Source organism: Rhagoletis zephyria, unplaced genomic scaffold, assembly GCF_001687245.7.
Source record: "Rhagoletis zephyria isolate East Lansing unplaced genomic scaffold, Rhagoletis_zephyria_1.1 Rzeph_scaffold_00466, whole genome shotgun sequence".
NCBI classification, from domain to species: Eukaryota; Metazoa; Arthropoda; class Insecta; order Diptera; family Tephritidae; genus Rhagoletis; species Rhagoletis zephyria.
In genome coordinates, this window is record NW_016157550.1 from 63306 (window position 1) to 90201 (window position 26896).

Below are 26896 nucleotides of genomic sequence, written 5' to 3' on the forward strand. Positions count from 1 at the left end.
AAATTTCAAGCATTTTTGAAATTTACCGTTATATGAAAAGCGGCCTCAATTTTAGTCCGATTTCAACAATTTTCAACGGTTTGCTTTTATGTGGCAAGCACAATAACCATACCGAGCTTGGTACAAATTGCTAGAACGGTTACCGAGATACATATATGTGATCACAAGTGGGCGGTGCTACGCCCATTTTCCAAAATTTTGTCATAAACGTATTTCTTGGTAAAGAATTGTTGCAACCGTCAATTTTGAATAAATTAGCTTCAATATACACTGATTTATCGAAGATTTTGTATTTCTCGAAATTACCGTTATATGGGAGGTAGGCGTGGTTATTGTCCGATTTTTCAAATTTTCAGCCATTTAGTATGCTGTACTAAGGCCAACAACTGTGCCAAGTTTGGAAGAAATTGGTGCAGCGGTTACCAAGATATACACATGTAACCATAAGTGGGCGTGGCTACGCCCATTTTCCAAAGATTTATAATATTCATGTTTTCCGTCTGAAACTCATTATAAGTATCAATTTTGAGTGAATTATCTTCAGTGGTTACTAAAATAGCGCAGTTTTCGTATTTCTTAAAATTACCGTTATATGGGAGGTAGGCGTGGTTATTGCCCGATTTCGCCCATTTTCAATACCATCCGTCCTACGCCCAAAAGAAGTGCACGTACCAAGTTTCGTTAAGATATCTCAATTTTTACTCGAGTTATCGCATGCACAGTTTCGGTTGAAAACCGAAATAATGCATATGAGAAAATACCGAAATTATGCATATGCATACTTTCGTTTTAAAAGCGAAATAATGCATATGAAAAAAAAACGAAGTAATGCATACATGCACAGTTTCGGTTTAAAACCGAAATAATGCATATGGTAAAAACCGAAATAAAGCATACATGCACAGTTTCGGTTGAAACCGAAATGATGTCTAAATGCACAGTTTCCATATGGGCAATTTCGGTGCCCCAAAAATACCAAACTACCGAAATAGTTTTCATAATTAAAACGAGATTTCTTGCATTTTTTAGGTACACAAGAAGCAGTAAAAATTAAAGCATCATATTGTTTACAGTATTGGTTAACCATTCACACCAATCTTTGAGTTTAAACAAAAGAAATTCGGGCCTTTAGATAAAAAAAATTAACGTATTGTATAAAAACCTTTTATAAAATATGTAAATACCTTTGAGATTGATTGAATTCATATCAATTTTTTTTTTGTGTGCGGAAAAACAAAATCAGACATTTTATGCATTTCAATAACAGGTAATCACCTGTTGAAATAGAACGAGAAAGTACCTATCGACTTGAAAGAAAAATTGGTGACAGGCAATTTGCAAAGTGTGAGTGTGTTGGTAAAACGGGTGAGTGTATGCACATTGAAACAAAGTTGGAAACTTTTTTATTGAAATGCATAAAATGTCTGATTTTGTTTTTCCGCACACAAAAAAAAAATTGATATGAATTCAATCAATCTCAAAGGTATTTACATATTTTATAAAAGGTTTTTATACAATACGTTAAGCTTCGTGAAGTGAGTTTTTGTTTGCAGGAAATTGTCTGCATAGTAAAATTTTATACGTGTAAGCAAAGTGAAAGCAGAGTTTTGAACGTGTATACGCAAAATAAGCGAACAAATTTTAATGTTCAATTTGGTTGAATTTTCAAAACGTTTTTGCCTCCCAAAAACTTCATCAAGCCAACCAAGCTTCCAACGGAGAATGAAGCTACCAATCTTGGTCCAATTGGACCAAAAGGTTGCACTGTCTGCTATGCGAGGATTTGACTGGTGCAACATAAGGCAAAAGTGACGATTTAGCTGGACAAAAATAATTAATTTAAAAAAATTGATTTGGGGTGTGGGAAATTAAAATTATATGATGGTTTAAAACTATTCATGCAAAAATAGCATTAATAAAAATATAAATTTACGAACCCCTGCAAATTTTTTTTGTATACACTTTGATCTGAAATATGATGTTTACACTTTGATATTTACGTGAAGTAAATTATAGTAACAGAAAAATATTGTACAGGTTGACCTTGGGCAGCAAATTAAAAATTTGGAGATTCACCGTTTTGCTTTTGTATATTTATATTTTTTATTTGTCAATCAGCTGATACGAATAGATTATTTGATACCTGTAAACAAAATACAATTAATCCTAAAGTGCTTCAAAGGGACAGATAAATTTCTGAGAGGGCTTTGTAAATGATTGTAAAAATTTTTATATATAAAAATGAATTGCTGTGCGTGTGTTATCGCATAACTCAAGAATGGCTCAACGGATTTGCTCGGTTTTTATTTTATTTTGTGTCCTTCTGTCTGTAGAAGGTTTGTAAACAGAAAATTGGTGTTGCCAGATATCTGCAATATCAGAAAAAAAAAAATAATTATAAATAAGCCGCAATAATATTATTTCACTGAAAACGTATAAAAAAAATTATTTCGGAAAAAAATTGGATAGGATTGCCACCATTCGAAAACAAAGTATATATATAAAAATGGATTGCTTTCATATGTTATCGCACCACTCAAGAACGGCTCAACGGATTTGCTTCGTTTTTGTTTCATTTTGTGTCTTTCTGTTTGCAAAAGGTTTGTAAGGAGAAAGTTGGAAAAGTGGTGTTCCCAGATATTTGCAATATCAGAAAAAAAATTAAATATAAATAAGCCGAAATAAAGGTATTTCACTGGGAATGTATAAAAAAAAAACAATTCAGAAAAAAATTTGGTAGGGTTGCCATTATTCGAAAAAAATTTTATATGTAAAAATGGATTGGTTTCATGTGTTATCGCATAACTCAAGAACGGCTTAAGGGATTTGCTTCGCTTTTCATTTTGTGTATTCATTTTCATTTTGTGTATTTTTGTCTGTAGAATGAATGTAAAGAAAAAATTGGAAAACCGGTGTTGCCACATATTTAAAATAAAAAAAAAATAAATTTACATAAGCCGCAATAGTGTACTTTACTGAGAATGTATAAAAAAAAAAATAAAAATTGAATAGGGTTGCCACCACTCGAAAAAATCTTTACATATTAAAATTAATTAGTTCGTGTGATATCGCATAACTCAAGAACGGCTCAACAGATTTGCTTAATTTTTATTTAATTTTGTTTCCCTCTGTCTGTAGAAGGTTTGTAAAGAAAAAGTTGAAAACCGGTGTTGCCAGATATCTGAAATATAAAACAAATTAAATTTAAAAAGGCCGCAATAATTATATTTCACTGATAATGCATAAAAATTTTATATAGAAAAAAATTTGGATAGGGTAGCCATATGTTATATTGATGTTATTGGAAAAGGGGCGTGGCACCTCTCATACAAATCGAGATTTTCATACCGCATATTTCTCGGTGTGTTCAATGTAGTCAAGTACTCTAGTCTAGTGAGAAAACGTGCCGTGAATGTCCGATTGCATCGACGTGCTGTACCACGGAGTATGCCGAGCTCCCGTGCGTTCCGATAGGCCCAATGAGCGTGATTTGCGAGCTTCATTCGGATACATCAGGACTGAGTTGTTCAGGGGTCAATCTCAAATGACCAGCATTAAATCTACCATCAGAACCATTGCGCTCCTTGATAAGAGCTTTAAGGTATTTCGACAGAAATAAGTCTGTGAATATTGGATTTCTGTAGAACAACGATATTCACCAATTTTTAAATTGCCGCCAACTATACCATACAGTTTCAAGGACAGATTCATCATCGAACCGGATCATTGCTGCTGCCAGGGAGTGAATGGAGAAGTTGGAGAATTTCAAGAACTTCTTCACGAACATACACTTTCGTTAGGTTATTAAAGACGACAATGGAAATATGCCACCACAACTGTAATATTAGCAAATAACACCACCAAACTGACAACCACCAAACTGTAATATTAGCAAATAAATGTATCACTGGAAATCGTAAACGTGAATTGTTGGTGAAAATGTTGGAGAAAAATATTTGAGTAAAAAAAATAAATTTTGACGGGACGAAGTTCGCCGGGTCTGCTAGTGTTTTTATAAAAATCAAATGAGGGTACTCCGGGGTATTTTTTTTTTTATTATCTACGGAATAATTATTTTATAGTTATTTTTATAGAAGTGTTACACGCAAACTAATGAAAAAAATAAAAAACTTACTTCTTTAATATACAAATAATTTTAAAAAGTTACATCCGCACATACTACTTATAATTAATTCAGGCCTACCGAGTATGACCGATTGAGGTGCCTGTGCACACGATATGCATTTGGCAAGTTAAAGGTACTCTAGTAACATAATGCAAAACGTTGCTTCATAGCTGTTTCTGTCCCTTAGTTAGTCAAATATTAAGGAACGTTTATACGTATTTTTATAGATATTAAATATTATCGCAATTTTCGATTTTTGCCCAGCTAAATCGTCACTTTTACTTTACGTGCGGTGGTGCATATTTATGTTGCAGATATATTTGGTCAGATGCTTCTTGCACAATTTGCAGTAAGGGTAGATATACATTTCGATCTTGAAGCCATGGCCTGTTTACTATAGTTTTGAAGTTATAGGGATTTACAAATAGTTGCTGCTCATAATTTGAATGAAATCTAAAAAGCTCAGTAAAAATAGGATACAGCGTAGTGGGGTAGCAAGTTTTAAATTAAAATTTACTACGATCGTACACGATGCAGCGAAACAAAGGTGGCGCCTTCCGCGGACCGCTAGTCCTCTCTTTCTCGATTTGGCAGCATCCACCCTTTCGCTGACGTCACATTATTATTTTTTCGCACTAGTGATGAATAATTCATTTTCATATTGTACCAATTTGCTAAAAAGTTGTACATAAAAGTGGTATACGTACCGAAACAGTAAACATGTATTTTTATGTGCATACATTTTTGGTAGTTGGTGGACTACATCTTCCTTTTGTGCCATAACAATTTTTCTACTTACATGAAACAATATTTTACTACATTCCAAATGTACCTAAAATAATGTGCTTGTGTCGAATGTATGTTCAAATTTAATAAGCTGAAGAGTAGGTATGTACAATTCAACCTAGTTTTACATCACTATTTCGCAACACTTGCTCGCTTCATCCTCTTCTTCTTCAAAATTATTCTTTACACTCTCATTCTCAAAATAATGTGACGTCACACCCAGTTGCTCTCAGCTCGATTGGCGCAATTTTGTATTCTATCATTCTTGACGATCGTAGCAAAGTGCTAACAGGCTAACCTAATATTCGCGGCTTGCGTTTTGGTACACACGCCGTCGAATTTGTTTTTTTGCGTCACCCGAAATTGGCTTGCGTGCGTTTGCATTTGATTTCATTGAGCGAAACGTCAAATCAAAATGTCACGCAGAACAAAAATTGGAAATTGAGTTAGCTTCATACGCACGCCGTTCAATTTCGGTTGGTCCCATACAAGTTGTATGTGCATGAGAAATTTTTGACAGTAAATTGGCGGCGTGCGTGAATATTAGGTTAGCCTGTAACGCTGGTAACCACTGTACGTATACAAGCAAGAGCGTAACGATGAGAACGCAACAGTTTCTCAGTTTTAGCTAACCCTTCTTTGTGGTAGTGCCGTATATGATGTCCCTGCAGCAAGTCAAACTGGTTCAGAACTTGCGCCGAGCTTGCCTGAAAAAGGACGGTACTGGTTCTTCATCTATCCCAACTCAATGCTTTCAACCGTCTTTTTTAACATGGCGATATCCTACGAAGCGACAATTGTCGCCCTCTGCAGAACTTTTGAACATGTTCTGAACTGAGTCTGGCTTAGATGGTTCTGAGACAGATCATATAACAACAGTTCCAAGAAAGTTCAAAAAGGGCCACCTCCGGGCTATAACAAATGTGGTTAGTTTTGCGCTGGCTCCAAGAAGTATAGTATGTATGTACATATATGGTAGTTTTCTTTAAATTCTGTAACTAAATAAGTACGCATACAATTTTGTAAATAAAAAATACTTCATTTTATGATTAAAGAGCTGCTTGTTTTGCACTAATTTACTTTTTGAGGCAAACTATGCTTTAAAATTAGGAGAATAAAGTGTCAGTTATTCCTTCATTTTCTAAAACCGTTTTTCTTAAAAATAATTAATAATAATTTAATAATGTCTATTTCTGTGATGCGTATAATTAAAAATCTGAATTAAGTTGTGGGAAAAAATTAGAAAAATTGTGATATATTGAATGCTTATTAGAGAAAACTCAGCGTTAAATTGCATTAAATGTATTGAAATGTAATACATAGACTCAAGAATGATAGAATACAAGATTGCGCCAATCGAGTGTAAAGAATAATTGAGGAAGAAGCGAACAAGTGGTGCAAACTAGTGATGTAAAACTAGGTTGAATTGTAACGTGCATTCGGTACAAGCACATTATTTTAGGTACATTTGGAACGTAATAAAATATTGTTTCATGTAAGTCCAAAAGGTGTTATGGTACAGAAGGAAGATGTAGTTCACCAACTATCAAAAATATATGCACACAAAAATACATGTTTACTGTTTAGGTACAACCTTTCGGCAAATAGGTACAATATGAAAATTTAATATTCATCACTAGTGCGAAAAAATAATAATGTGACGTCAGCGTAAAGGTGGATGCTGTCTAATCGAGAAAGAGAGGATTAGCAGTCCGCGGAAGGCGCCACCTTTGTTTCGCTGCATGGTGAAATAGACTCTCCGGCATCTAATAAGAAGATATAGAATTTTGAATGATTAGAGCCGAAATTTCATAATTTTTCTGGCATTTTGTTAAACATTGTTTGTTTTTGTAATTCACAACTGCAATATCGTGAACTTAATCTTCCACAAACATGGCTTTGACTCATATAGTGCAAGAAATTTCCGCCAAAATACTTTTTACTTAGAAAATTGAGCTAATTTCACCACTAACGACACCAGCATGCTGGTACAATCACACCACAAGAACATATACGGTCAATCGACTTGATGGGTCATTTAACAAATTTAGCATATTAAGGGCCGTGAATTTATCTATTTTAAACTATAGTTAAATCGTTAACAGATAAGTTAACAGCCCCAATACTTTTAGAGTATGTATTTATAAAAGCGTAAGGAACATATAATACATATATGTATATATATCTGTCTTCCTTAGTTTAAAAATTCATCTCTTACATAAATGCAAAAAAAAAAACAAATTAAGCATATACAACTTTTTCAGGCCAAGGATGAATAAATTCTAAAAAGGGCTAAAAAAGGGCTAGGGGCAATTTTAAATTTATGTGGCCAAAAAAAGTATGTGGTAGCTAAATCTAGCCACCAAAAGGCTAAAACGGCAAAACTGGACTGTTTCTAAATTTTTCTACAGGGCCGTTTGTAGCAGTTTCCATTGAAAGATATATTACCTTCACTACAAATATTCAGAAATATTTAGCAAATCACACCGATTTCAAATCGTACTATATTCGGAATATATTCTTGTAATGGGTTTACTTACCGTTCCCATTGAGTGGTAATGTGCAACCAAAAGGTACGGCATTGTAAATAAAGTAGAGTACATGACTCCCGCTGTCCAACTAAAAATTATTACGCTCGCTTTAGCTCGAGTCAAGGCCATAAGAGTCATACCGATACTATAGAATAACAGTCCACCAACATACACAACCTTTGCGCTGAAATAAGAAACAATACGTATTGGTGTATACAACGTTGTAAGCCATGAAGCAGACGACAGTTGCCACTGAAAAAATTACAACCAAAATCTGAAAAAAACTACAAAAATGTTTAACATATCGGGGTCATTTTCAAACAAAGTGTCCCCCTTTTAATTTTTTTATGGTGGTAAAAACTAAAAATCAAAAACAGCATTATACGATCCAAATAATAAGCCACCAACTAAGCTCTTTTTTTATTATTGTAAGCCGCTTTGTTTTCTTTTGCGAACGGTATTTCTTTGATATATTTCAACTATTCCATATAAAAATATTTGTTCCCGTTCACGTTATCGATAACACTGGTCTACAAGGGTTTTGCGAATAAGACGGGACCTGGTGTTTCCGAACGGATTTTTCGTGCTGAACACGAATCTGGGGTCCAAAACTTCCCATCACGTCACGTTTTCGAGAAAAAAGGGGTTGAAACCCCTAAAAACAGCGTTTTTGGACATTTTCGAAAAATTGTAGAGCTGATGGGACATTTTTGACCCCGGATTCGTGTTCAGCACGAAAAATCCGTTCAGAAACACCAGGTCCCGTCTTATTCGCAGAAAAAAAGTTGAAATTTGTAGACCAGTGTAATCAACATGAAACAAAGCGATAATCAACATGAACAAAAGTTAAACAAAGAAACAATGGAAAAAGGCGTAACTGTTTGTGAATGACCACGTTGACTTTTATTGTTTTAATCTATTTTTGCCTGAAAAAGTTTATCAGAGTAAGCGTGGCTTTCTATTATAATATTGTCCCTCCGATTTTTTTGCAATGTATATTTTATTAGGAATGTTAAAATATATTTATTAAAAAAACCTTGACAATTTACCTCATTAATTTTTCTATTTTTAACCCACTTCAAAAAAGGAGAAGGACATCAATTCGTCGGAATATGTTTTTTTTTTATTTGCGTTACCGTATAACTTTGGACCACGTCAACCGATTTCGAAAATTATTTTTCTGTAGGAAAGGTAGTGGCACGGTTTCCAGATTTTTTTCCACAAAATTCAGTACTTTCAACTTTTTAAGCGCAAAAAAATCAGGACATTTCAGTACACTTTTGTTGGATGCAAAAGTTTTACAATTCACTGCTAGTTTTATTAATCACACATTAAAATCACATTTATTTTTACATATTTAGGTGCATATATGAAATACTAGAAACTTTTTTATTTTGATCAGTTTTGGCTATACATACTACTTTTGTTTATTCGATGTTTAATATTTCTTTATAAACGTCTAGCGCATTATATAATAAGCATCATATAAACCACATTTCAAACTTTGTAAAAAAATTATAAAAATTCAACAAACTTTACCAAAATCCCACAAAAATTTCAAGCTTTTTATGCAGAAAATTTAGATTTTCAATCATGTTTTTACCTGACGGTGTTCTGTAGTTTCTTACTTTGTTAAGTATGCTTAACAGTTTTTTATATGGAAGAAAATGTCTAGCAGCGTCAGCAAAAAAAAAAACGTGAAAAATCAACGCGATTTTCTAGTGTCTTAAAACTTGCACTTTATCGTACTAAAATTTAATGGGCTATAAAACTGCATACTCAAAATTTCTCAATAAAAAGTTGGAAATTTTTGGCCTGTTTTGGTAAAATTTGTGGAATTTTTTTAATCGATATGTACATTGTATAAAGCAAAGTCGGGATTTTTGTACGTGGTAATCTCGAAAACTACTGATCAGATTTTGGCGAGATTTTCTCTAATACACCCTGTGTCGGGAGGAGAGTGAGAACTTGAATAGGGTTGCCACCTGTCTAAAAAACTATAAGATCCGCACCGTTCGTTGGATTACAAAACGTGAGGTGTCAAATAAAAGCTATTGGCCTCTAGAAAAGCACTAATGTTTTATTTTTTTAATAGGGTTTCCACCTGTTAAGACAATTTTTATATTCAGCCCTATTGAGCGTACGCATCAGTTCTGCACCATCACTGTCAAATGAAAAAACTTAGCCTCTAGATGCGTAATAATGTATTATTTTTCAGAGTAGGGTTACCACCTGTTTAAAAACTATAAGATCTTCACCGTTTGTTGGATTACAATATATGGGGTGTCAAATGAAAGGGACTGGCCTCTAGATAAGCAGAAATGTTTTATTTTTTTGAGTAGGGTTGCCACCTTTTAGGAAAATTACTTTATTCAATCTTAATAAGCGAAGGTATCAGTTCTGTACCTCCACCATCAAACGAAAATACTTAGCCTCTGGATATGCAAAAATGTATTTTTTTTTTCGAGTAGGGTTGCACCTGTGAAAAAATTATGGATCTTCACTGCTCGTTGGATAACAAAATGAGATACCAAATGAAAGGGCAAGACCTTCGCATGTATAAAAATTTATTTTTTTTTTGAGTAGGGTTGCCGCCAATTTAAAATTGCTATCTTATCCTTACATAGTATAAAGAAAAGCCAAGATTTCGATTACTTCAGTTGAAATGAGGAGGTTGTGTGCGCACGATTACGGAATTCAAAAAAGCGCAAACACAAAACCTAATTTTTCTCAAAAATTGCGCGCTAAGAAGCGTGCAAACAACGCAACATGCCTTGGCAACAGCTTATGCCAGACTGATTCTTTGGTTGAATTTGGTTTTTTTTGTTCGGCAATAAAATGTGTGGGCATATACATGTGAAAAGCGTAGAAATCCCATTACTGCTCTAGATGTTTAGTAATGTGATATTTTTTTAGTAGGGTTGCCACTTTTCTTAAAATTATATCTGCACCGTTCGTTGGACTAAAAAATAAGATACCAAGTGAAAGGATATGGTCTCCGAATGTGAAAAAGCATTAATTTTTTTTCAGTGAGGTCATCTATTTAAAAATAACCACATTTTTATTACTTAGATACATCAGATTTTCACAGTTCATTCAAAAAAAAAAAACAAGTGTAAGGATATGATCTTCAGATGTGCAATAAGCTTTGATTTTTTTAGTTGGGCTGCCACCTATTTAAAAATTACCACCTTACATATAATACGTGAAGGCATTTTTTATTAATTACGTCAGATTTGCGCAGTTCATTCATTTAAACGAACTAGGTCTCAAAGGAAAGTGCTTGGCGTTCAGATGTGCAATAAGGTTTTATATTTTCGATGAGGGTTGCCATCTGTACGAAAAATTATAGGATTTGGGCTGTTCGTTGGACTAAATAGTGAGTCGTTAAATGAGAGGACTTGGCCCCCAGATGTGCAATAAGGTTTTATTTTCTTTGAATAGAGTTGCCGCCTCCATAAAAAATTATAAGATCCACACCGTTCGTTGCATTAAAAACATAAGATGTCAAATGAAAGGGCTTAGCCATTAGGTGTGCAATAAGGCTTTATTTTTTAATAGGGTTGCCACCTACTGCGTATATGTACTTACTTATATGTACACATTCAGCGCGTTGCGAGGCCTTGCGCATACAAGGCCGGCTAGTTTTTGTATAAAGATTGAAATGTGGATTTATATGCTGCTAAACTTTTATAAAATATTAAACATGAAATAAACAAAAGGAATATAGGCAAAACTGGGCAAAATAAAAAGGTTCTATTATTTCTTCCACCACTGTGTATACATAGAGATCAATAAATTAAATTATATTTACATTCGACTTTATTGTACCCTTCGAATAGATTCGTAAATTAAATACATATATAACATTTACAACACATTTTTCCATTTTAACTAATTTTTGGCCGCAATTACTTTTTACAAATTTAAGAAATTCCCTGGAATTCATTTTAGAATGTATTTTTATTTGGAGCCCACTTTTGTGCAATCTGGCCAAAATTGAAGCTACTCGTAGTAACGCTACTTCAGAAAGAATTTATTCAACCCTTGGCCGGTTAAACCATTGCTTTGTAGTATCTAGATGACAGGTGTAGCACTTTTATACATAAACTTAGATATTAGAATTGACACTGAAAGAATAATAGAAAGATTTGCGAAAAAAGGAAAGCACAAACTTGAGTTTGCAATTTAAATTAGTATAATCGAAGTGCTGAATACTTTCTTAAAATAATTCAACCCTTCAATAGAAAAATGTTGTAAGTACGAAATATGTAATATACATTAGGGATGTCGAAAAAAGATCGATGCATCGAAAATATCGGCGTTTTGCTTCGATGCATCGAAAATTTTGCACTCGATGTATCGATACATCGATGTTTTTTGAAAACTTAAACCATCATGACGCGTCATTCCAGTTTTTCAATTGTACAAAAGAGAAGTCATTTTAACAAACAAATTTAAACGGCTCCAAAAAGTTGCGTTATAAACATAATTAGCTCAGTTGCAGTAATTTATTTAAAATTTTGTACAATTTTGCTAAGAACATATTTTGTTGTGAAACATTATCCGAAAAATCCTATGCAAATCTTTGTATAGATGTATGTCCCTCGATGTATCTAAATATATCGATGTACATTTCGATGCATCGTATATTTTTTTTCTACTGGTATCCCTAATATACATACATCCATTGCTTTAATAAACTCAACCGACTAAAACCGATGTTTTGGACCTTCCGATATATATCGATATATCGATGTATTTTTTTCGATGCATCGACTTTTGTGTGTAATGTACACTGTACGTATTAAAATTATTTTGTATGCTTCCAAACTCTTCGCTCTAGTAACTATTCTAAATGTGGAAATTTCACCATTTAAACACTAATAGAATATACGTTCTATTAATATTATGCAAAAGGTTTGTATTTGGTTTATATGCACATACGCCCCATTTTCCCGCTGCAACTTTTTCACACTACCAAACATCCAATATCAAGCAACATTTCCTATTATTGCTGCAAATGCGATGGACGTGCGTGTTGCTAATTTATTAGTAGAAACGTTTATCGCCCAGCAACCCTCCACAAAATGATGTTAATTGATATGATATTGACACTCTAAAACCCTTTGGAAATTTGGGCAGATTTTTAACAGCAATTTTCAAAATTATTTCACTTAGCTTATAAACATATTGAAGTAATATAAAACGATTGTACGCTTATTTCAAAGAAAAATTTTAATTTCTCATTTTCGTTTTTTTTTCAAATCTTGCATTGACTTTGTTGCACACCTCTGCCCGATTTCTGCTTAGGTCCTCATCCTGAGGGACTGTAAACATCAGTACTGCAACGTTATGTGTGTTTTTGCTTTTTGTGAATTTCTTGAGATGTTTTCTTTTAAATTTTTTTCTCAAATTAAAAAAACTAAGTTCTAACTGAAAAGGGTTAACATAAAAGTCAGATGAATGAAAAAATTATAATAATAAATTACCAAATAAGTGTACCGAAATAGAATCGTTAGCTGGCAAACTTTACATTATTTTACTATGCTTATGGTCGCCACTTCAGTACCTTCCGAAAACTTTTTTCGAAGGCTTATAAAAAGACCAAAAAAACTGGGATTTGTAACTATTTAAATCAATAAATACATTTCACTGTGAGTTAATACTTAAACATTTATCGAAACTGTTGATATTTTCATTCGATACATAGAAAATATCGATGTTTTTATACGATATATCGATATTTCGATGCATCGAATGGAAAAAATATCGATGTATTTTTTTGACTTGCATCCCAAGTTAGACGTCTTTTCAATTTAACTTTATTTGACAAGTTGACCCCAATCGCCCCACCCCAAACAAAATTCTGTAGCCGCCATTGATGTATGCAGTGGAATACAGGTTGAAAAATCAGTACAAATCACCACACATTTCCCAAATTTAAGGACATTTGCGTACTGAATTGGGAATTGAAAATTTTCAGTACAGCGAGTCAAAGTTCAGCACTGTTCTTCAGTACGTCTGGCAACCATACTCAGAGGTGGTCCTATACTAATTTGGTTTAGATTTGATCACTGAATCATGAAGAAATTAACGGTACTCCTAAATTTTTAAATTAGAATTGTAGTCGGCTTTGTTTTGCTTAAAAATTACTTGTTATTTTAACAACTAAGTTGTACCGAGCCGAAACAAGCGAATTAAAATTGTAAAGTATATTATAAACTTAACAAGGGTTAAAATAAAAATTTGTTAATTCTCTTAATTGTATACAAATTTCAAAACACGACTTCTCCTTTTCACAAAACTCGTCATTTCTTCATTATTTTTTATTTATGTATATTAACTTTCTTTAATCTGATATTGGAAAATATAATAAGAGCTGCATCGCTCTGGCACAATATTTTACAAGAGCGTACAATTGCTGGACGATGCCGACGACATCGACATTATCGGTAAAAAGAAGAGCTACGCCTTCTCGGAATTAGATAAAGAAGCAAAGCGAATGGGTCTGGTGGTGAACGAGGACAAAACGAAGAATCTCCTGCCATCACACAAACAGTTAGAGCATACGTGTTTGGCACCCACGTCACTGTGGACAGTTACTAGTTTGAAGAAGTAGACGACTAACACCAATAATAATGTCAGCTTTGAAATCTAACGGAGAATCACTCTTGCCAACAAGTGCTTCTTTGGACTTATATTCTGATTATGGCACATTAACGTAACTTACAGGCTCTCACTAATTCTCTTAAATGGATGTTGCTTGTAACTGAACAGCCGAAAGTTAACGTAACTTAATGCCACGTCGAGATCTGTTTCATTTTGATGTTCTAAGTTCCGTTAAGCTAAGTTAAGTTGCCATAATCAGGCGTTTAGTAGGCAACTAAGAAGTAAAGTCCTGCCCCGACGTACGAAAACCACACTCTATAAGTCACTTTACAACGATATAGACATAGTGCAGAGATTAAAAATTTAGCAGCTCCATTGACTAGGTCATGCCCTTCGAATGGATAGAAAGCTCTGAAAGTATTCAACGCGAGTCGCGATGCTGGTAACAGAGGAAGAGACATTTGCAATTGCTTTACAACCAGACCGAATCATTGCATCGCTATGTTTGGCACGTTCCCGGTCGTGATCTAAGCGTCGTACAAACAAAATGTTCGAATAAAATTATCTACAACTTTTTGTATTAGAGTATGGTACGTATTTTCAATAGAAATATTTGAAAAATGGCGAAAGCCGTGACATTGTAAAATTTTTTCGCTGTGTTTGATAATTATTTATTTATAATTATAATAGTAGTGAGAATCAGTTCCCCTTCGCAGGGCCTGGGTTTTCTCTTAACAGCGGTCGCCCATCGACAGGCCATGGCCAACCTCCGAGTGTATTTCTGCCATGAAAAACAGCTTGTCATAAAAACACAATCGCCGTTCGGATTCGGCGTAAGACTGTAGGTTCCTCCCCACTGTGTGACAACAACAAGGCGCACGCCACAAATCGGAGGAGAAGCTCGGTCAAAAGCTAATATTTGTGTAAACGCCAATCTATTATTATATTATACTAGCAAATACCCGGCGTGCTTCGCGACGCCTGGTGAGTAATTTTGCATCAAAGTTAAGGAGAAACCGTATTAAAACTCAAATGGGAAAACCTCTTCAGGGGATGAATTTTGCCTTTGTTAGTATCCATAATTCATCTGGCCGACCACTGTAACCCTAGTACGTATGTATGTACATATAATGTGTTGTAATCGATTAGTAATAATAATAAAAGTTAAGATCTATCTTAACAAATCAGTGCCGTATCAGTTCGGAATCATTGCCAATCAGCATCGATCAGTGATACCAATTCACACACAGCGTCAATTTTTCTTTACTTTTACATTTGCAAAAACAATCGATAAAACTAGGATGGACACCGAAAAGTTATCGGTTAAATCTGAGATTATTTTATAATTACAGATTAACAAGGGACGAATTTTATATGGTTAATCTCTTGTTCTAATTACAGATTAGGGTGTTAAGCTCGAAAATGCAGATAATTTACTTATTTGTGAACCTAGTACAAGGGCCGTTAATTTAACTATTTTAAAGTATAGTTAAATCATTAGTTAAACTAGACTACAAACATTTCTATAGAATTTTCTTAGTGTTCACAATTGCACAGTTTACACATCAATTGTCTACAATTTGCTCTAAAACTTGTTTGTTTAAAGTAACGCATATTAAGAGAGGTTACTAGTTTCTTCTCCTAATGTGTGCGAATTTAGACGCTGTGTTAATAAAATTAAACACTGCTTGTTTACTTTTGTATACGAAATTTGTCGCGTAGAGCAAAATTACACATAAAATGTACTTAATTTTTATTCTTAGTAGGGAATGTATTTTTGCGTTAAAAACGTTTGCAATTTTAAAAATTTCATGTGTATATTTTAAAATCTCATGTTCAAAAATCCAGTCTTGAACGCCTTATGCGTATACTTACACAAATTTTGTTTGAAAACAACAACACATATTATGCCATTTAAATATATTTTAACTGAATATTTTATTAAAAATACCTTCACAAACCTATTTTCCTTACTAGCGTAAGTTTTTGTTTACTTTAACATTTGACATTCCTCATCTTCTTTCTCCAAGTATAATCGATACAACTAGGTTGTGCACCAAAAAGTTATCGGTTTAATCTGAGATATGTTTAATTATAATTTTGCATGGCTAATCTCTTTTTCTAATAACAGATTAGGGAGTTAAGCTCGAAAATTTGGGTAATCTTTTTATATGTAAAGCTATTATTAGGCGATTCAGTTACATACATACAAATGTAGGTTAGGTTAGAAATTAAACATTAATTCACTTAATTTATTAATTTTGCTGATTTAATTTTTTTCATTTTCATTTTTCATGAAATTATCGGTATGATTGATAAAATATGATACTTGTATATACTTGTGACTCAAGGGCGTTAAAATATTTTGGAAACACCGCATCAGTTATTATTTTTGAGCTTATAGTTTGAGCATTTCTATTTCTATATATTCCTAAATTTAGTTTTCCTTTTCGGAATAAAATCTGTGGTTCGTGTAAATAAGAACGATTTTTGGGAGAGTTGTGTAGAGATTGAAATTGCAGGATTTTACCCGATGCTTTTTTGTTCCGTACGTTTTGCTGTTACTCACTTTTTACTCTCACTTCAGAGAGTGATTTTGCTGTTTGACCTTTTTCCAGGATTTTACACGAAAAGTATTGGATCAGAGTTATTATGTCATCCATACATATGAATATTATGCATACATATATCATGTATGTTCATCAGTTATCAACGGCCCAGCTAAAATTATTTCATCACCTATATTCCGATTGCAGGCATCGTTTCTATTTGCCACTGCTATTCTCCGATTACGGGCCATTGCCCTTGCGGCTCTCCTTTGTCTTGACGAATTTCTTTTAACTTTAGACATTTTTAAACACTTCGCAATATTATGTTATTTTAAAGATTTTTTTGATGTGCATACTTCTTTGGTTTCGGTAGGGGTAAAATTTGCGAAGATGTAATGCATAGCCCAGCAGAAAATTTCGAAGCATGTGTATTGCAGCAGCAATTTTTTTATTTCATTAGAAGCGCCCGGTGCTATTGCAAATAGTTGCACACAGTTAGGCATATGCAGAGTAAGAGGAAATGCAGGACAATTGATTATTTCTTCCGATAATGCAAACTCCGGCCATGCATACGGCTTTGTAGCTTCTATATGTATACATACATACATATGTATGAACTCATTTGTTGCAACTGGGTTTGATATTCGTAGATGGTTTTAGGCATAGGTTTAGTGTCTATTGATAAAAGGCAAAATTTAAAAAAAATACTGAAATCATTTTAACTTGGATCGTTGATAACTGATGAAAAAACGTGAATATATGTATAATATGCATATGTATGGATGATATAATAGCCCGATCCAATAGATACTTTTCGTGTAAAATCCTGTAAAAATGTTAAACAGCAAAATTACTTTCTGAAGTGAGAGTAAACAGTGAGTAAGAGCAAAAATTACGGGAACAAAAAAGCATCGGGTAAAATCTTGCAATTTCATTCTCTTCACATCCTCAAAAAATCGCTCTCATTTACATAATTCTGGAGTATGGGATGGTTTTCCCTGAAACTTCCTGCAAGTTCGTGTAAAACCCTGTAAGTTCATTGAGTACTGGATCAGACTTAATACAAGATTGCACAAAGAGAAGACGAGAGTAAGAGGAAATGCCGAACAAATGAATTTACCTTCCCATCTTGCAAACAAAAGATGGTATGCTATATGTATTCATGACTTTAACGTAAACCTAGCGACAGATGAAGCAGAACCACAGATCATATTCCTAAAAGAAAAACTAAATTTAGGAATATATACAAGTAGAAATGCTCAAACTACAAGCTCAAGAACAATAATTAATGCGGTGTCTTCAAGATATTTTAACGCCCTTGATTCACAATTATATACAAGTATCATATTTGATCAACCACAATGATATTTTCAACTATTAAAAGAATTAAAAATGAAAATGAATAAAAAAAATTGAATCAGGAAAATGAATAAAATTATTTGTATGTATGGCCCTGTGCCTATTGATAGAAAATTTAAAATTTTGACGGATCAAAGTAAAAATTTGACACTTCTCGTGGTGAATACGAACGTCAAAATTTTAGCTAGCTCATGGGGCTAGGGAAAATTTTGACAACTTCTAAATATGTTTACAAATAGCATTGTTTGGCGGTAATAAAGAGTTCAAATCAAAATAGAAGCTGAAAAATGGCAAAAAAAGCGTACGTTACTTGTATGATTGGCAGATCTGAATGTAATTTTGCAGAAAAGTATCGGCGTCGCTTCCAATGAACAAAGACTGGATGTGCTGCAAGTCACAGTGGAATGCTCTAGTGAAGAAATACAAAAGTTTCTTTCGCTACAAAACAGGTATGGACACATCCATTTGAAGGTTAAAATTGTATTTACCAAAATGTTATTTTTACACCAGGCGAAGGAACAGGAGAAGAGGCGGTAGCAGAGGAAGCAAAAGACTGGCAGTATTTCGACGCGATGCACGAGTATGCATCTCAGAAAGACAATTACCATCCCTCCTATTTATTGGACAGCGGAGAAGGAGAAGTGTCCATGAGAGAGAAAAGAAAAAAATAAAGAAAAGTATTTTCTTTCTATTCTGTTCATTTTACATATAAATTTTAACAAATTTGAGCAACACACAAAAATAGACTTTTCGCTCGAGCGTTTGTTTGGTTTTTCAACTGTCAAAATTTAACTCTGCATTTGGCACAGCAAAATTCAATTTATCTGTACACCATAGCAAATTCTTCCACCCCGTCTCACCACGGAGAAAAAAGTTACCGATTGGCACAGGCCCTATGTAACTGATTCGCCTAATAGGTTTACATATAAAAATATTAATAAGAGATCAGTCATACAAAATTATAATTATAAAATAATTTCAGATTAAACCAATCACTTTTTGGTGTCCAACCAAGTTCTATCGATTATACTTGCGAGGAAGAGGAGGAATGTCAAAGGCAAAAGTAAACAGAAATTGACGCTAGCAAGGAAAAGAGGTTTGTAAAGATATTTTTAATAAAATAATAAGCTAAAATATATTTAAATATCATAATATGTGTAGAAGAAAAAAGTGACCACGATGTAGGAATGTCAATGGCAAAAATACATCGATGTTTTTCTTGGATTCAATGCATCGAAATGTACATCGATATATTTCGATGTATCGAAGGGCATACATCGATGCATCGATTTGCATAGGATTTTTCAGATAATGTTTCACAACAAAATATGTTATTAGCAAAAATGTAGAATATTTGAAATAAATTACTTCAACTGAGCTAATTGTGTTTCTAACGGAACTTTTTGCAGTCGTTTAAATTTTTTGTCCAAAGTCACTTCTCTCTTTTGTACAATTTAAAAACTGGATTTACGGTTCAATGTACCAGAGATGTCGGTTTTCAAAAAACATCGATTCATCGATGTTTTTCCGACATTCCTACGACGGTGGCAAAGATAAGAAGCTTAAGGCACGATGCACATTAGAGTGATACGATATGCGATACGATACGCGATACGATATGAATGCGACATCGGCATGCTGAGTACGTGGGAGTTGGTAGGAAGCGATGAAATCTGTGCACACTTGCACGACAGCCACACCGCTGCGATATAATATCGCATGCGTATCGCACGTGCGCGGCATTTTTTTCAATAAGCATGATCGTTTCACAGGCGGAATCATCATCATCAATTTTTTTTAGTCGAATTAATAAAATAATTTCATGTTTATGGAACTATACTACATAAAACTACTGTGGAATAGACATGACTAGTTTGGCATGGAGAAATATAGCGTCTGAGGTCAAGGACACAGGTAAATGCTCAAAAGAATATTTTTCGTGATGGCTTATTTGCCTTTGTTTTCACATCTTGAAAAAGAAATTTAAAGAATCCAATAATTTTAAACCTATTTAATTTTGATTTTGAACAGCAAAAAAGATTTGGTGTTTGTTTAAATGTTAATGATTAACTATTTTGTTTCAAATATTCAAATAAACAGTAATCAATGTACTTAGAAACAATTAAGAAATAATCATCTCATTTACCATTAAAAGAAGAAATCAGATATAATAACAAATACTAAAAAATGATGTATGTGTGTAGGTAATTATTTTTGATTATTCGTTATATATCTATATGTTTTTTCTCTTTAGTATTATTTTATTATATTTAATAATTTTTAAATTAAATAGAGAAAGTGGCGAAGTTTTCACGCACTATAAAGCAACTATACTACTCCTGAATTGATGCAAAATTAACATTTAATATATAGGGATTTTTACTTTAAAAAATCGGGGGAAAGTTATTCAAACTTTCATAAGAAAAAGAATATTTTTGGATATACAACTCAACAGCTTTTGCTTACCCTTTTTTTAATTCAGCTTTCACCGATTTGTCCTTGTAGTGAACGCAATATTCGGAAATAATTTGCCATGAAAATTAGAATATCTCATTTAAATTTTAGCCGACTTTGTAAAAATAAACATCAGTGTTACTGAATATTAAACATACTTTTCTCTCTAAATTTTTTAAAAGTTTATAGATTTAAATATAGACCCATCATTCGAAACGTCTAAACTCGGTTGAAAAGCAACTTATTTAACTCATTAACAAGCTTATAAGGGCACAAAGTTTGTGTAGATATCACAAAATGGTATCGCGTGTCGCATCGCATGTCACATCGCTCTAATGTGCACTGTGCGCCTTTCATATCGCATCGCGTATCGTATCGCTCTAATGTGCACCGTGCCTAACTTTTGAGAATTACAAGCACAACCAATTTGACAGCTAACGAGCTTTCATTGTGATTATATTTACATGTAAACGTACTTTTATGCTTTGCCGTTCGCATATGTTTACACATCAAATTTCATGAGTACCTAGTACTCACGCATTTTTTTTTATATTTATGTAGTAACGAAATTCCACTTTCTATAAGCCAAAAAAATCAGCCTTTAATGCACTTGCTAATTTAATAACTGGAGTGCAATGGGGTATAGTCGTTGCGTTGGGTATGCAGTTACAGTTGCATGGCTATGATCAATCCCGACTCTTGCGTCCTCGTTCACGCACTCTGGGCAACGTGAGCAACCCATGCGCGAGATGCGGTAACCAATCCGAGTGGAGCCTAGGGTCACGGCAGAAAGAGAGGGAGCTTCGTGGGGCCACTCCGACTTATTCGGTTTAAGGGCTCACTGAAGTCTGCAGCGTCTGTTCACCAGTAGGTGCGGCTGCAAGCGGGTGTCTGCTTGGAGCAAGCGGCTCGCTATAGAGAAGGATGAGGCATCCAAGGATCTCTTCTATGAGTGCTTGAATCGCACGTACGAGCGCCGCCTCCGTCATGATATCAAAATCGTACTTGGCGACTTCAATGCCAGGGTGGGCAAGGAAGGGATCTTTGGAACCACCGTCGGAAAATTCAGCCACCACGATGAAACGTACGACAACGGATTGAGGCTGATCGACTTCGCCGGGGCCCAAAACATGGTAGTATGCAGTACTAGGTTCAAGCATAAAAAGATCCATCAAGCTACGTGGCTGTCTCCGGATCGATAAACGAGAAACCAAATCGATCATGTTGTGATAGACGGAAGGCACGCTTCCAGTGTTTTAGACGTACGCACACTCCGAGGCCCAAACATCGACTCGGACCACTATCTTGTTGCAGCCAAGATACGCACCCCCCTCTGTGCAGCAAAAAATGTGCGCCCAAATATGCAAGGAAAGCTTAACGTCGAAAAGCTGCAATCACAACAGACAGCCAGCGCTTTCGCTACTCGACTCTCACACCTGCTCTCAGAGAGCACTCTTCAACAAACCGACATATGCGAGCAGTGGAACCACATTTCCCGCTCATTAAGTACCGCCGCCGAAGAAGTAGTCGGATTTCAGCGAGCCCGAAAGAACAACTGGTACGATGCGGAGTGTCAGGAAGCTGCAGAGAAAAAAGATGCCGCCTACAGGGCCACGCTGCGATCGGGCGCAACGCGCGCTATGTGGGACCGCTATAGGGATCTGAAGAGGGAAGCGAGACGTATTTGCCGCAACAAGAAGAGAGAGGCCGAAATACGTGAGTGCGAAGAGCTTGAAATGCTGGCCGACAGGAGGAATGCCCGAAAATTTTACCAGAGAGTTAGGCGACTTACGGAAGGTTTAAAGACCGGGGCGCACTCCTGTAAGAACAATAATGGCGACCTAGTAACTGATGTCCAGAGCGTACTTAAATTATGGAGGGAACATTTTTCCGCTCTACTAAATGCTAGCAACACAGAAAGTTGGGGAGAAGAAGAACCCAAGCCCGCAGTCGATGACAACGGAGTCGATGTTCCACCGCCTGACTATGACGAGGTACGTGTAGAAATAACGCGGCTGAAAAAAAACAAAGCTGCTGGAGCTGACAGCCTGCAAACTGAGCTATTCAAGTACGACGGCGAGGAGTTGATAAGGTGCATGCATCAACTCTTGTGCAGAATATGGTCAGATGAACGCATGCCGGACGACTGGAATTTAAGTGTACTGTGCCCAATCCACAAGAAAGGTGACCCTGCTATTCGCGCCAACTACCGCGGGATCAGCCTTCTAAGCGTAGGTTACAGGGTCTAATCGAGCGTAGTGTGTGAAAGACTCAAGCCCACCGTCAACGAACTGATTGGTCCTTATCACCGTGGAAACACAATGCCGGCGAACGGCGAACTCACCACAGCGAAATTGCCGCTGTCAAAATTAAAACACCCGCAATCCTATGAAATTGAACACAGCCAAAGCGAAATGCGAAGTTCGCTCGGCGGCGTTTCGCGGCAATAGATTTAATTCTATCGCCAATGCTGGGCGAATGCGGCAGTGCTTGCCAAAGGTGGCCGTAGATTTTTTTGTTTCAAAGTTTTAGAAGAAAACAACAAATTGATTATTTTAATCTGGCTTAAAATAAGATGATTTATAAGAATTTATCTTTGTTTTATATTTATATTCTTATTATTTTCCAATTTCTAAATATAGGCTCGTTTTTTTAAAACATGGTAACCCAATTATAAGTGCGACGAAATCAGCTGTTTCTTCGGTTGTTTTAATTTATAGTAACCAAACAAAAGAATGGATATCAACGAGATTCTGATCGAACAAATTAAACAAAATGATTGTCTATTTAATTTATCACATCGCGAATACAAAAATGTCCACAAGAAAATGGAAATTTGGGAATCAGTTGCTCAGTCCTTGAATTTGAGCGGTAAGTATAAATGAATTTACATGTGTATGTGCAAACAAACAAGTGATGTGCATGAAATAAGTAATTTTAAAGCCTGCTCCAGGTACTCCAGGATTTACAGGAAACCCTCTTTTCGCCCTTAATAAACCATATGGAAGGTGACGTACGGGAACAGTTTCCTGTAAAACCTGCAAATCGTGAAGTACCTGGAACAGACTTATTAATAAACAATATTTCTACCAGCGGATGCATGTCGCAAGCGCTGGAAAGGGCTCCGAGATACATATAAGAAACGAAAGCGTTCTGAGCTCCTTGCGTCTGGAAGTGGCGCTCCCAATCCTGTTAAAAGATGGAAATATATGGAAATGCTATCTTTTTTAGACAACTACACTGATTCTAGACCGTAAGTATGCGCGTACTCTAAATAGTGTTGTTTAAAGCATCCGTATACATACATACATATGTATCTACTTATGTACATACATGCATTTCCAACCCACGGTTGTGCACATTGGGTATTCTCATGTATGTACTGTGATATGATATGAAAAAAATGGATTCTCTTTTGAAAATACACGAAAACTGCCTATTATTCAATTAAGGCCCTTTCTGGGCGGTTTAGTTATTTGTACAACGATTTTTGGGAGGGGTGACTTTTCATAAAGATCGGTCCATCCTCTTTCGTTTAGGGGGGAGGGGGGGAGGGTTTGGGGGTCACGCCCTCCGCCACCCTCTACAAAATCGTTGTACAAATAACTAAACATTTCCCCCTTTTTTGTGTTCTTGTTAATAAAACTTTTGTGTTTTTTGTAGAATNTAATTTTAGCATATGTAATAAAGTGCAGGTTTCAAGCTGCTAAAAAATCCGGTTCATTTTTGACCATTTTGNTCTACAATCGTGGATGAAGTTGGAAGTGAGGACCCTCCGCCAAGAAAAGTTGTGACAAAGAAACAGGCAGACAACGAAATAACCTCGGCGTTTAAGGAAGCAATGAAACAATGTTCAGAAACCGTACAAAACTTAGCTAGTATTCCTTGCGAACAAGAAAAAGAACGCGATTCAACATCACTTTTGTTTGAAAGCCTGGCAAAAAAAAATTCCAAAGCCAATATATCTCAAGAAAATTTGCGCATTATTGAATGCAAAGTTTTTGCTTTAGTTTATAAAGAACTAAGAGGGTCCAGTGTNTAGAAAAATTTAGTTTTTTGATCTATTTAATTTTAGCATATGTAATAAAGTGCAGGTTTCAAGCTGCTAAAAAATCCGGTTCATTTTTGACCATTTTGCAGTCCCTGGCCGAATTTATTAAAATTTGTCAAACTTTAAATTGTGACGGGTGTGAAACTGTTACAATGCTGACGAATTGTTCTCTCCATTGACCGTTTAAACAATGCAAAAAAGACAATAGACTACGAAACTCCGTCTTTTCAATTTTGAAGAAAATTAACCTCATATACATAAGTTTGTAAATGGTACAATATAAAGTAAAAAAATATCTGATTTTGAGATAAATTTCCAAACTTTGGCTTTAAGTCTTGAAAGTTTTATTCATTTACTCTTACTTACTAGAAATAATACACTCAAATTCTTAAGTTTATTTTCGTTTCATTCGGTATCGATTACCGTGGAATGAGCCATATACAGTCAGTGTCAAATGTAAGTGTACACCTTGTTCTAATATAAAATTCACAATTATTTTCATTAAACATTTTTTTCATTAATTGTTTATGAAAATATAGTTCACCCTATAACATAAACCATATAAATCAAAATTTTCACACTTTATATAAAGTTCACAAAAATTCGAACAATTTTCATCAAAATTTTTATTCAAAATTTCTAGAAATTTTTCGAGTATGCAGTTTTGTAGGCCGTTCAACGCGTGATCAAAAATCAACGGTAATTTCTAGGGACTTAAAACTAGCACTTTGTTGTACTAAAATTGAAGGGGCTACAAAACAAAATACCCGAAAATTTTCTAGAAATTCTAAATAAAAATTTTGAAGTTTTGATGAAAATTGTTTGAATTTTTGTGAACTTTATATAAAGTGTGAAAATTTNTGGGTAAGGTTTAAGTCAAACCTTGTTACTCATCAAATATTACTGAAGAAATATTGGAGAGGCAAGAACGTTTGGGTTAAACCTTATTGAAGGGCACCGTCTACATATAGGTACAGTTGCGGTCAAAATAATAGCAACAAAATTCAGAACGGTGTTGCTAGCAACTTATGTTTATTTATTTATTTTTAATAACCACATGTAGTCCTTGTTATAGATCGAACTATAATTTAAATGAAAGTTATTAAAAACAATNTCAAAACTGGTCTTAACTAAACTTAAGCACCATTGTAATCCAGTAAATAATCAGTTAGTTCCTCTCTCAAGGTAAATGCTTCCATTGTGGAACGGTTGGAATGAGAAGTTCGTATGGATCTCATATCCGTCGAAGATTGTCTCCATTTTCCTCGCGATCCACTAAGCTCGGTTCGAAGTAGCCCCCATTCCTGTGAAGCATCAAATAATTGTGCAGAACTACTGTGGCTAACACTATTTTGTCCACATTTACTGGGGCTGCATTTATAGTGGTGTGAAGGAATCTCCACCTGTTTGCCAAAATTCCAAAGGTGTTTTCGATATGCACCCGGGCAGATGATAACTTTTTATTAAAATAAAGCTTGCCGGTTGACAAGTTCCGACCTGGGTATGGACGCATAAGATTGCGTCTAAGAGGAAACGCGTTGTCCCCGACAAAAATGTATGGAAATATTTTGTCCGTACCTCTTTAAAATATCTCATGTATCAACTGTTGATAAAAGCGTTAATATACGAACTTACCGGGAAGGTTATCATCTGGGGCAATTTCAAGGTTGTTTCGTAGAATCATCCTGCCAAAGGCGCTGCGGGGAAAATTCCTCCATCGCTTTGGCTTCCCAACGCACCAACGTCAACGAACACAAATGAATAGTTCTGATCGCATATTGCCATGAGGACGATACTAAACGTTTTCTTGAAGTTATAGAGGGAACCACTAGATTTAGGGCAAATTACTTTGATATGTTTGCCATCTACAGCTCCGAGGCAATGCGGCATTCCAGTTTTTACATAAAACCTATTCATATACGTAAATTAAATTAAATAAACGTATACTTTTTTGGGTACTAACCTGTCAGCAATGTTTTTCCATTCTGTCTACTTTGGTTGAGCTAGGTAAATCTCATGGAGCTCTTGCCAAATCGCATCGCAAGTTTCATATATAATTTTTCTAANACAAGAAAGGTGACCCCGCCATTCGCGCCAACTACCGCGGGATCAGCCTTCTAAGCATAGGTTACAAGGTCTTATCGAGCGTATTGTGTGAAAGACTGAAGCCCACCGTCAATGAACTGATTGGGCCTTATCAGTGTGGCTTTAGACCTGGCAAATCCACCATAGACCAGGTATTCACAATACGCCAAATCTTGGAAAAGACCCGCGAGAAAAGGATCGACACTCACCACCTATTTGTCGACTTTAAAGCCGCCTTTGACAGCACTAAAACGAGTTGCCTATACGCCGCTATGTCTGAATTTGGCATCCCCTCAAAACTCATACGGCTGTGTAAAATGACGTTGAGCAATACCACCAGCTC

General features: G+C 35.0%; 2 protein-coding genes and 1 long non-coding RNA gene across 3 annotated transcripts in view; 1 reads left to right on the plus strand and 2 right to left on the minus strand.

The window, feature by feature from the left end:
• Positions 1-26896, minus strand: part of LOC108359808 (proton-associated sugar transporter A-like) — a 119681-nt gene that overhangs the window by 37718 nt on the left and 55067 nt on the right. Inside the window, exon 3 of the mRNA XM_017611836.1 lies at positions 7453-7627. Coding sequence (XP_017467325.1) covers positions 7453-7627 — 175 coding nt within the window. The remainder of the gene's footprint in view (positions 1-7452; positions 7628-26896) is intronic.
• On the plus strand, positions 23028-23675 carry LOC108359809 (transcription factor Adf-1-like). The gene is made up of 2 exons (XM_017611837.1): positions 23028-23288; positions 23511-23675. Exons 1-2 carry the CDS (start codon positions 23153-23155, stop codon positions 23672-23674), a joined length of 300 nt encoding a protein of 99 aa, XP_017467326.1. The 5' UTR covers positions 23028-23152; the 3' UTR covers position 23675.
• LOC108359810 (uncharacterized) lies at positions 25601-26519 on the minus strand. Its single transcript, XR_001846998.1, has 3 exons — positions 26432-26519; positions 26104-26377; positions 25601-26046 (listed from the first exon to the last, which is right to left on the minus strand). It is a non-coding gene; the product is annotated as an uncharacterized LOC108359810 (long non-coding RNA).

What these genes read in the sequence shown, in the direction of transcription:
- LOC108359809 (XM_017611837.1), top strand. Translation starts at nt 23,153, where the DNA reads ATGGATATCAACGAGATTCTGATCGAACAAATTAAACAAAATGATTGT. An exon ending in TCAGTCCTTGAATTTGAGCG is followed by an intron (nt 23,289 to 23,510) that starts GTAAGTATAAAT and finishes TATTTCTACCAG; the next exon opens with CGGATGCATGTCGCAAGCGC.